We start from the raw sequence: 12,373 nt of genomic DNA, 5'->3' as shown, positions 1-12,373 counted from the left end.
TATCTCAGATTCTCTAGTATCTGCAGGTCCTGCCATCAGGGTAACTAACAACCTGGTTTAGAGCAGCAAAAGTGGAAAATGAGGGGGGAAGAAGATTCCTCATTTAAAAACACTGAACCAAGGATCTGGGACCAGGAGGACATGTCTGCTGAGAGACACCCCATATGCTCTACTTTAGTCCTATAAGACCATAAGACATAGGAGTGGAAGTAAGGCCATTCGGCCCATCGAGTCCACTCTGCCATTTAAATCATGGCTGATGGGCATTTCAACTCCACTTCCCTGCATTCTCCCTGTAGCCCTTGATTCCTTGTGAGATCAAGAATTTGTCGATCTCTGCCTTGAAGCATCTAATGTCCCAGCCTCCACTGCACTCCATGGCAATGAATTCCACAAGCCCACCACTCTCTGGCTGAAGAAATGTCTCCTCATTTCTGTTTTAAATTTACCCCCTCTAAATCTAAGGCTCTGCCCATGGGTAAGGTCTCCCCGCCTAACGGAAACAACTTCCCAGCGTCCACCCTTTCTAAGCCATACATTATCTTCTAAGTTTCTATTAGATCTCCCCTCAACCTTCTAAACTCTAATGAATACAATCCCAGGATCCTTAGCCGTTCATCGTACGTTAAACCTACCATTCCAGGGATCATCTGTGTGAATCTCCGGTGGACACTCTCCAAGGCCAGTATGTCCTTCTGGAGGTGTGGGGCCCAAAATTGGACACAGTATTCTAAATGGCGCCTAACTGGAGCTTTATAAAGTCTCAGAAGCACATCACTGCTTTTATATTCCAACCCTCTTGAGATAAACGACAACGTTACATTTGTTTTCTTAATCACGGACTCTACCTGCAAGTTAACTTTTAGAGAATCCTGAACCAACACTCCCAGATCCCTTTGTACTTCTGCTTTATGAATTTTCTCACCGTTTAGAAAATAGTCCATGCCTGTATTCTTTTTTCCAAAGTGCAAACCTCGCATTTGCTCACGTTGAATTTCATCAGCCATTTCCTGGACCACTCTCCTAAACTGTCTAAATCTTTCTGCAGCCTCCCCACCTCCTCAGTACTACCTGCCTGTCCAGCTACTTTTGTATCATCGGCAAACTTCGTCAGTCCTCCTCTACTTATCTCATCAGCAACCCTACCCAGCAGTCTTTCACCAGAAATCCCATGACAAACCCCAGTGAAGACCCATGTACATTATAAGCAGCATGCAAATGTGATATTACCAGAAATAGAGAGTTCCCAGCCTCCAGTAGCTCTCCAGGCTAGGACATCCGTCCTATTGGAGGAAAAGAAGGAATTAAATGTCCTTCTGTCACCTACAAACTTGATCCCTTAAGGGCAGCAGAGTTCAGTTCAGTGGGAGGAGCACCACCAGTTGTTGGTAGAGGATACTGGGTCCCCCTCAACCCACATTAAATTCATCCCCTGACCCCATCAGATAAACAGACTGCATTTGTTTTGGAAATTGTTAAGTTTCATGTTGGGTGGTAGGTACTACAGTGACCAAATAAAATGCAAAGACACCTTTAGTATTACAGCTTCTGAACTAAACAAAGTTGAAGCCCAGACCACTCCTCAACAATGAGAAAACTTACTGCTGGCATTGTAACAGCAATATCCACATTGATCTCCGGCTTGATGCAAGTTCCGAGTAAATAACTACCGATAACCTTTATAGAAGCGGGAGGTAGAAAACGGAACTTCCCTTTGATATTGTATGGTATTTGAAGAAAAGGCACTTTAACACCTTTTGGAATCCAAGACTGGTCCGTAATCTGTTGGAAGACAAAACAAGGGTATCACAATAAATCTATTGGTAACAAAATACCATTTTATCTAATATACAACACTGTATGAACTTCTAAAGGTGTTATGAGATAGCATTATGAAGGTAATATTGTGTGACCCTTCCAATACAGTATTCTTAAGGGAATGTAATTATAACCACAAAAGTTTTTAAATTTACTAAATAAAAACTGAAAGAGCCGCGGATGCTGTAAATCAGAAACAAAAACAAAGTGGCCGGAAAAGCTCAGCAGGTTTTAAATTTACTAGCTATTCCCCAGTAATGAAAATCTTGATAATGCTATCCTCTCAGCCAATTTAAGGGCCATCTTGCACAAAACAACACGAACAGGACCAAAAAGTACCAAACCAAATTCTATAAGGTGAGTTAGAAACCGCCACTCAACCTCCAAAAGGCACTGATCATCCAAAATGGCTCTGAACTGCACTCCCCAATGAGAAGGAAAAGCACAAAATCAGTCACAGTGAAACAGAGTCCTAAAGCTGTGCTCCTAATTCAATAATCCTACCAAGAGACATTCACTCCACATCACCTCCCCCCGTCTGCAGCCTCCATGTAAACCTCCAATTAATATTTTCTCCTTCATTAATCCTTCTGAAAGACAAACAGCATCATGAATCACTGTCAGTAACTAATTTTCACCAGTGTCCCTCAATATTTGTACTGATTAATCTACTTGAGAAGAATAACATAAAGAAAGACTCTACCTTTGAAAGAAAATATTCATAATTTCTAGTTGGCTGATCTTCATCAATAATCGTGGAAGAGTTTTCTCCTCACTCATTGTTCCCTTCCTCGAAGGTTTCCAAAGAATGCTCCACTTATAGTGCTGCTAATATCCATTTAACATCCATTTCCTTTCCTGATACATCCTTCTTGGAGATTCCTTTAGCATTCCTAATACTGTAACAGGTCTCCCCTTTGACACCCATCAGTGAACTTTGGAATGTCCAGTCATAACAATAAAGGCAGATTATTTTCCTCTCATCACTCTTCGACTCCAGCCTTTATCCTTCACTATTTTGGCATCCTTCTGTTTGTTCCAAAAACCAATGTCTGCTTCATTCTAATTTCAGTTTCCTTGTGGATTCCCATATGAAAAAAACTTTGCAATATAGCCATGAAATTTCAGTTATTTGGCAGAATCGCTGCTCTTCAGACTTTGATACTGGATACTTATCTAAATTATTTGTCGGGTTTATTGGAATTCTACTTCAAAACTGTTCCTTACCTGTGATTCACTCATATTCAAAATTTTTCTCTAACTACAGTGATTAAGAACAATGATCCCACTGCATTTCATTTCTCTTTGAAATTCTACAGATGTCCAATTAAGTTTATTTCTTATACTCCTAAATTTAAATTGATTAGTGTCAAAGACAAGTTCGTAAAGATTGAGTATTGCCAACAGTTTCACGGTCAAAAAATTATTTGTCTCATTAAGTAGCATACACAGTACTAGCAGTCACTGTGAGATGGAAGGTGTGCAATTTATATGTATATTAATCTCAGTTACTTCAGACTTTGGATTTGAGTGGTAGGTGGGTCTGTGTGTCAGAGGGGATTTTTAACAAGTCACTTGAACGTGTTTGGGCAGCCATGACAATTTTTTTCCCCCAAAAAGGTACGTAGGGACCAGACTAGTCTTCCATGAAAATACTACGGAGATAGCCTAAAACCTGACTTTTATTTTGTTTTAAAGGCAAGCATAAGGTGCTGTGAGCCAGATATGATTTGATTAGCCCACCACTAAAATTTAATCAAAATACACTTCATTCTTACAATACACTGAAAATGCAACAGAATTCTTACTGGCAAAATGCAGTGTAACAAAACACAGATTATTCTTACGTGCTGTCCCTTTCCAGTGCAGGAGAAAGAAACAAACAATCTGCCCCTTCTGATTTCTCAGAGGAAACCTCTCGAAGTCTCCAATCTAGCAGATTGCAAAAACTAGGAGTGTGGGCAAAGAAGTGGCAGTTGGAATACAATATGGAGAAAGTGTAAGGCATGCACTCTTGTCGGAAGAATAGAGGCAGAGACTATCTTCTAAATGGGGAGAGTGTTCAAGATTCTCTAAAGAACAAAGGGACTTAAGAGAATCCTGAACTAGGGCTCCCAAGAGTAACATGAGGTTCAGTTGGCAGTCAGGAAGGCAAATGCAATGTCAGCATTCATTTTAAGGGTGAGAATACATGAGCAAAGATGTGCTGCTGAAGCTGTATTAGGCTCTGGTCAGACCACATTTGGAATATTGTTTTTGTTCCAAGTTGCTGGAAAAGCTCAGCAGGTCTGGCAGCATCTATGAAGGAGAAAACAGAGCTAACATTTCGGGTCCAGTGACCCTTTCTCAGAACTGTGGAACCACTGTTTGAGCAAAAAGGATAAAGAGGGTGGTCACTAGGACTTTAAACTAGTGAAATAGAGGGTGGGAGGGGCTAAAAAGGAAAGGGGAAGATGACAGGAAGTATAACGGCAAATAGAAAAGGAAACAGCTAGTTAGCATTTATGCAGGAGGGTTTAACTAGATCAAAGACAAAGGAAGAGAAGGAAGGAAATCTCAACAGATGTTAGAATGCAAAAAAGGTATAAAAACTAGCGTAAAGGCACTTTACCTAAATTCTTGTAGCATTTGAAAAAAGGTAGGTGAGTTAACGGCACAAATTATCACAAATGAGTATGATTTAGTTGCCATTACGGAGACATGGTTGCAGGATGATCACAACTTGAATCAAATATCCAGGGGTATCAGGATAATAAAATGTGAGGCTGGATGAACACAGCAGGCCAAGCAGCATCTCAGGAGCACATCATCAGGCTATTTGGAAGGTCAGAACAGGTATTTTGTGTTGGTCTTCACAGTGGAGGACACAAATAATTTGCCAGAAATTGATGACAAAGAAGCTAAAGTAGGTGAGGACTTAGACATGATCATCATCACGAAAGAGGAAGCGTTGGGCAAACTAATGGAGCTAAAGGTAAACAAATCGTCTGGGCCGAATGGAATGCATTCCACAGTATCCCAAAGAAGTGGCAGAAATAATAGCAAATGCACTTGTGGTAATTTTCCAAAAGTCACAGGACTCTAGGGCAGTTCCAGCAGTTGGAAAACAGCCAATGTGATGCCACTGCTCAAAAAGGGAGGTAGACAGAAGATGGGTAATTATAGGCCGGTTAGCTTAACTTCTGTAGTGGGGAAAATGCTTGAATCTGTCACCAAGGAAGAAATAGCAAGACATCAGTATAGAAGTTGTCCCATTGGGCAAACCCAAGATGGGATCACAAAAAGCAGGTCATGCTTGACTAATTTGCTGGACTTATGAAGAAAAACTGAACATGGTGGACAATAGGGACCCAGGAGATGTGTCGTATCTGGATTGCCAAAAGGTATTTGACAAGGTGCCGCACAACTGCCTGCTGCATAAGATAAAAGTGCATTGCATTACAGGCAATGTATTGGCATAGATCGAGGATTGGTTAACAAACAGGAAGCAAAGAATGGGGAATAAATGAGTGCTTTTCTGGTTGGCAAACAGTGACAAGGGGTGTACCTCAGGGATCAGTGTGGAGACTGCTATTGTTGACAATTTACATAGATGATTTGGACTTGGGGACCACATGTAGCTTATCAAAGTTTACGGATAACACCAAGTTGAGCAGTAAAGCAAAGTGTGCAGAGAGATACAGATAGTTTAAGTGAGGGGGCAAAGGTCTGGCAGATGGAATTCCATGTTGATAAATGTTGAGTCATCCATTTTGTAGAAATAACAATAAAAGGGACAATGACTTGAATGGTAAAAATAAACTGCAGCATGCTGCTGTGCAAAGGGGCCTCTGTGTCCTTGTGCATGAATTGCAGAAGGTTGGTTTGCAGGTACAACAGGTAATTAAGGGGGCAAAAGGAACTTTGTCCTTCATTACGAGAGGGATTGAATTTAAAAAGCAGGGAGGTTATGTTGCAGCTGTATAGAGTGCTGATGAGGCCATACCTGGAATAGTAGATGTAATTTTGGCCTCCTTACTTGAGAAAGGATCTACTGGCACTGGAGGGGGTGCAGAGGAGGTTCACTAAGTTGATTCCAGAAATGAGAGCGTTAAGTTATGAAATGAGGCTGAATAGACTGGGATTATATTATTGGAATTTAGAAGAATGGCGGGGGGGGGGGATCTGATTGAAACATATAAAATTATGAAGGCAGTAGATAAGATAAAAGCAAGAAGGTTGTTTCCACTGAAAATGGGAACTGCAGATGCTGGAGAATCCAAGATAACGAAGTGTGCAGCTGGCTGAACACAGCAGGCCAAGCAGCATCTCAGGAGCACAAAAGCTGAATTGTTTTTTTTTCTTTATTTATTCAAGGGATGAGGGCATCGCTTGCTAGGCAGCATTTATTGCTCATCCTTAATTTCCCAGAGGGCAGTTAAGAGTCAGCCATGTTGCTTGGATCTGGAAGCACATGTAGGCCAGACCAGGTAACTGCAGTGCGTAACTTACCTCCTGTCTCCCCAAAGCCTGTTCACCGTCTGCAATGTGCAATTCAAGAATGTGTTGGAATACCTCCCTCTTACCTGGATGAGTACAGCTTCCACATGCAAGAAATTTGACGTCACTGCAGAAAGTGCAGCCGACTTGATTGGCACTCTATCCAGTGACTTCATCGTTCACTCCCTTCACAATCACGGTGACAACTGTGTGCTCCATCTACAGAATGCACAGCAGTGACTTGCCTTGGCTCCTTCCATAGCACCTTACAAACCCACAATCTCAACCATATAGATGGATAAGTGCAGCAGATACATGGAGACACCACCATAAGTACTCATCAAATTGACTTGGAACTCTGTTGCTGTTCCTCCACTGTTGCAGGGTCTATGGTCAGAAACTCCCTTTCTAACAGCATTCTGGGCCTACCTAAATGAAATGGACTACAGCAGATCAAGATGACAGCTCACCACGCCTTCTGTTTCATTTGGTTTGTGCATTTGATGTTGGCCTAGCTAGTAACACGTGTAAGCCATGAATACATTTAAGAAAAAAACGTAGTTCACTCAGACCTATCCTGATTTTGTTTCTCCTTTTTGGATTTTGCTGATCTTGAACACTTCTTTCTCTTTACCACGCCCCACCCACTCACTGTCTTAATGACACACAAAGCCATTTGACTTACCGAGTCCTCATTGACATTCTGCAGAGCAATCTAGTCAAACACATTCTCTCGCTGTATTTCTTTTGTCAACCCATTTTATTTTTCACTTCCACCACCTTCATAGTATGAAAGAACTAGGTCATTATGACTCATTATTTTTTTTTAAGAAAGATCAATTTGTGTCCATTTGTCCTTATATCATCATCTAATAGGACCACATTTCTTTGTCTACCTTATTTAAACTTGTCATAATTTTGTATGCCTCTGGCAAATCTCCCTTATTCTATTTTTTCCCAAGACGTCCAACCTCTGCTTCTACAGCCTAAGTTAATTGCTAAAATCTTTCCTCACTGGAAGCATTCTGATAAATCTCTGCCATACCTTCTCAAGGACCCTGGCAACCTTCCCGATCAGAGCTTTATATATATTCAGTGTCATAGCCTTTTCTTGTTTTGCTGAGTGCCTGCATTTAACAATTTGTGAGAGTAGAACTGAAAAATGTTCTTGCTTTCTGTCTCTTGACTGAAGCACCAGTGACAACATTAAACTGGAGAGAAACATTCAGGCACAGAACTTAGAAATCTGAAACATTCACTCTTGAGGATAAAGACATCAGTTAATACCCGTAGTCTCAGGTTAAAGCTGTCATGCCTCAAGGAAATGCTAACAAGTTTATTTTATTAACCTGGCCTGCACATTCCTGAACACAATGGGAAATTTAGCATGGCTAATCCACGTAGCTTGCACATATTTGGACTGTGGGAGGAAAGTGGGACTTCTGGTGGAAACCCATGCAGACACAGGGAGAATGTGCAAACTTCATACAGACAGTTGCCCAAAGGTGGAATTGAACCCAGGTCCCTGGTGTGGTGAGGCAGCAGTGCCAACCACTGAGCCACCATGCTGCTCTTTAAAAACATATGATGAGGAAGCCTCAACTACTTCACTGGGCAGAGAATTCCACAGATTCACAACCCTTTGGGTAAAGAGGTTCCTCCTCAATTCAGTCCTAAATCTGCTCCCCCTAATTTTGAGGCAATGCCCTCTTGTTCTACTGTCACCTGCCAGTGGAAACAACCTAAGTGTGCAGCTGGCTGAACACAGCAGGCCAAGCAGCATCTCAGGAGCACAAAAGCTGACGTTTCGGGCCTAGACCCTTCTTCATCCTCTGATGAAGGGTCTAGGCCCGAAATGTCAGCTTTTGTGCTCCTGAGATGCTGCTTGGCCTGCTGTGTTCAGCCAGCTGCACACTTCGTTATCTTGGATTCTCCAGCATCTGCAGTTCCCATTTTCAGTGGAAACAACCTTCTTGCTTTTATCTTGTCTACTGCCTTCATAATTTTATATGTTTCAATCAGATCCCCCCCCCCCCCCGCCATTCTTCTAAATTCCAATAATATAATCCCAGTCTATTCAGCCTCATTTCATAACTTAACGCTCTCATTTCTGGAATCAACTTAGTGAACCTCCTCTGCACCCCCTCCAGTGCCAGTAGATCCTTTCTCAAGTAAGGAGGCCAAAATTACATCTACTATTCCAGGTATGGCCTCATCAGCACTCTATACAGCTGCAACATAACCTCCCTGCTTTTTAAATTCAATCCCTCTCGTAATGAAGGACAAAGTTCCTTTTGCCCCCTTAATTACCTGTTGTACCTGCAAACCATGCACAAGGACACAGAGGCCCCTTTGCACAGCAGCATGCTGCAGTTTATTTTTACCACTCAAGTAATTGTCCCTTTTATTGTTATTCCTAAAAAATGGATGACTCAACATTTATCAACATGGAATTCCATCTGCTATGGAAGGAGCCAAGGCAAGTCACTGCTGTGCCTTCTGTAGATGGAGCACACAGTTGTCACCGTGATTGTGAAGGGAGTGAACGATGAAGTCACTGGATAGAGTGCCAATCAAGTCGGCTGCACTTTCTGCAGTGACGTCAAATTTCTTGCATGTGGAAGCTGTACTCATCCAGGTAAGAGGGAGGTATTCCAACACATTCTTGAATTGCACATTGCAGACGGTGAACAGGCTTTGGGGAGACAGGAGGTAAGTTACGCACTGCAGTTACCTGGTCTGGCCTACATGTGCTTCCAGATCCAAGCAACGTGGCTGACTCTTAACTGCCCTCTGGGAAATTAAGGATGAGCAATAAATGCTGCCTAGCAAGCGATGCCCTCATCCCTTGAATAAATAAAGAAAAAAAAAACAATTCCGAGCCACTGTCCTGCTCTGTAGACGGTGTTTATACAGCTCATTCATAGAACATAGAACAATACAGTGCAGAACAGGCCCTTTGGTCCTCGATGTTACACTGACCCGTGAATAATTTAAGCCCATCCCCCCAGAAGTCAAGCTTCTGATCATTGGTAACCCCCAAAATATTAATTGTAGGGGATTTGACAATAGTAATATCATTAAATGTCGAGGGGTGGTGGTCAGATTCTCACTTATTGAAAAGGGTAACTGGCACCACAAATGCTGGGCAATGTTACTTGCCTCTTGTCCAAACCTGATTGCATTTGAACATGGACTTCTACAATGTCTGAGTTGTCACAAATGGTCAAGAACATCTCAACTTCTAACCCGATGATGGAGGGAGGATCATTGATGAAGCAGCTGATGATGTTTGGGCCTGAGACACGACCCTAAGAAACTCCTGCAGGCCCTTCCGCAAGCTAAGGTAACTGACGTCCATCAACCACAATCATCTTCCTCTGCATTATGCATGGACTTGAACCAGATTTCCCCCAATTCCTGCTGATTACAATTTTGAAGTCTAGGTTTCTGGAAAACAGGGGTTACAGGAGAATTCTCCAGTCACTCAGCAGTCAAGCATGCCAGGTAATGCCCCAGAACTAAAATGACAGAGTATGTCATTTCAGTCTTGAATTCAGACGGATTCAGATCAAACACTTGACTGAAGAGATTCAATTGTGGAATTAATTTGAAAGACTACAATATCTTGCTCAGCCATTTTTGAAGTGGCAGTGGTTCCAATAACTTCCTTCTTCAGTTGGGAAAATAACGTAGCCATTCTTTTCCAGTTGGTTCTACTGTTAATGTCCCGATTAGGTGGTACAACAACCACGCAAACTCACAAAGACATTGCTAGTCACTACAAAACAAGGGAACAGCAGCTGCCTGCAACAAAGACTGTGCTACCCACATTGTCACAACAAGGCATTGACAAACTTGTGAGCATATGCATTACTGTAGAGCAGAAGAAGATTACAGTAATTTTCAACAGCAGTTTATTCACATTTTTGTCCATCAGTATGTCGCCACATAGCTTAAACAGAACCTTCCCCTCACCCCTCACTCACTCTCAATTCTAGGACTGGTTCCTCCTCTGAACAAACAGCTCTGGAATTCTTCCTGAAGTGACTAAGGGTCAATAACTATCTGAGTCTTGGAAGGACAGGCACTGATCTTGATGAGCACTGCTGTTTGTTTACTTAGCAGAAATTTCTTGTACTTTGTCCAACATATACAGGTAAGGGAATCTCTAGATTTTTAGACCACAACTTCCAGAGAATTATGGCCACCCATCAGAAATCTGGTAAAGTGGGTGGATTTAGGCATGTTCGCTTCTGGAATCTATATTATTACTTTTTAACCACTGAAGGAATCTTCCCCAACATTAATTTTCAAACAATAAAATAGTGTTTACCAAAGGGTCGTCCATATGGGGCGGCACGGTGGCTCAGTGGTTAGCACTGCAGCCTCACGGCACCAGGGACCCGGGTTCGATTCCAGCCTCGGGTAACTGTCTGTGCAGAGTTTGCACATTCTCCCCGTGTCTGCGTGGGTTTTCTCCGGATGCTCCGGTTTCCTCCCACAGTCCAAAGATGTGCAGGCTAGGTGGATTGGCCATGATAAATTGCCCATAGTGTTCAGGGGTGTGTGGGTTATAAGGGAATGGGTGTGGGTGGGATGCTCCAAAAGGCAGTGTGGACTTGTTGGGCCGAAGGGCCTGTTTCCACACCGTAGGGAATCTAATCTAATATCAAAACTTTGATCAATCTCCTTCTCATTGAGTTGTAGACTCATACTGGATAGAAACAGGCCCTTCATCCCCATCACATCTAAACCACCAACAAACATCAAACTAGACTAATCCCATCAACATACACTTGATCTATAGTCTGTTGTGCCATGGCATTTTATGTACATATCCAGACGTTTCCTGTATGTTACAACAGTATTTACCTCCACCACTGTCTCAGGCAGCAAGTTCCATAATTCTACCACTCTCCGGGTGAAAAAATTCTCAGCTCTCCTCTAAAACACTTGCTCCTCACCTTAAACTTATGCCCTCTGGGTCTTGGACATGTCTGCCATGGGGGAGAAGATTCTCACAGTCTACTTTGTTTATGCTCTCATCATTTTGTACACCTCAATCAGAAACCTCAAACTCCTTTTCTCCAAAAATAACAAAACAAACAAACCCAGCCTATCTAGTCTCTCCACATAACTGAGACTTCTCATCCCAGGCAACATCATGGCAAATCTCCGTGCGCCCACTCTATTGCAATCATTTCCATCTGTTAGTGTTATGGCCAGGACCTCACACAGCATTCAATCTGTGGCCTAACCAATACTCCAAAAAGTCACTTGTTCCTATGTTCAGCGTCCTGTCTACTGAAATTGAGCATCCGGTATGCTTTCTTCACCAACCTGTCTACCTGTGCTGACACCTTTAGGGATCTTTGAACTTGTAAACCAAAGTCCCTCTGTTCTTCCATACTCCTTAGGGACCTACCATTCATTGTGTATATCCTTCCCTTATGAGACCTCCCAAAAATGTATCACCTCGCAATTTTCAGGATTAAATTCCATCTGCCATTCCTTTGCCTACTTTACCAGCTGATCAATCAGACTGTACCCTGAGACTATCCTGTCTGTTTCAAACAAACATTTTCTTCTTACTGACTAAATAGCCCTCAGTAGCAGTGTTGGGGAGAGGGGTATATGCATACAACGTTCCGGTCATGAACAAACCAATTTAGGGGCTGGCGGTGACGGGGAGAGAGAAAGGCAGCATCACAGTGACACGACAAGTGCTGACATCATCTACGTGTGTACAGATGTTTCCTGGTCTGGAGATCCTGTAGCTGCTGTGAAATGTTACAGACCACTACATATGCATGGGCTCCAGTCATCTGTGCCAAGAATTTTTCGTGTTGTGAAACACATTTCCTCACCTCAAACATTCACAAGCCCACGTTTGGTCAACAGCCTGCTCAGACAAATGGCTGACCATATTAGAAATATATGAGGTGATAACTGTATCCCCAACCCAGAATGAAAACCAGTAAAACTACTAGTATGAATACTCGTCCATCCCTCAAAATGGAGTTCTAATGTGACAAGTACATTCATTTCAAGTATTACTTGGTTTTTTTTTAAA

General features: G+C 42.4%; 1 protein-coding gene across 1 annotated transcript in view; it reads right to left on the bottom strand.

The window, feature by feature from the left end:
• Positions 1-12,373, bottom strand: part of nol6 (nucleolar protein 6 (RNA-associated)) — a 140,918-nt gene that overhangs the window by 104,227 nt on the left and 24,318 nt on the right. Inside the window, exon 4 of the mRNA XM_048538913.1 lies at positions 1,603-1,782. Coding sequence (XP_048394870.1) covers positions 1,603-1,782 — 180 coding nt within the window. The remainder of the gene's footprint in view (positions 1-1,602; positions 1,783-12,373) is intronic.

The sequence above is a fragment of the Stegostoma tigrinum genome, chromosome 1 (assembly GCF_030684315.1).
Source record: "Stegostoma tigrinum isolate sSteTig4 chromosome 1, sSteTig4.hap1, whole genome shotgun sequence".
Classification (NCBI taxonomy): domain Eukaryota; kingdom Metazoa; phylum Chordata; class Chondrichthyes; order Orectolobiformes; family Stegostomatidae; genus Stegostoma; species Stegostoma tigrinum.
The sequence above is the reverse complement of the archived record's forward strand: the minus strand, read 5'-3'. Positions and strand labels throughout refer to the sequence as shown.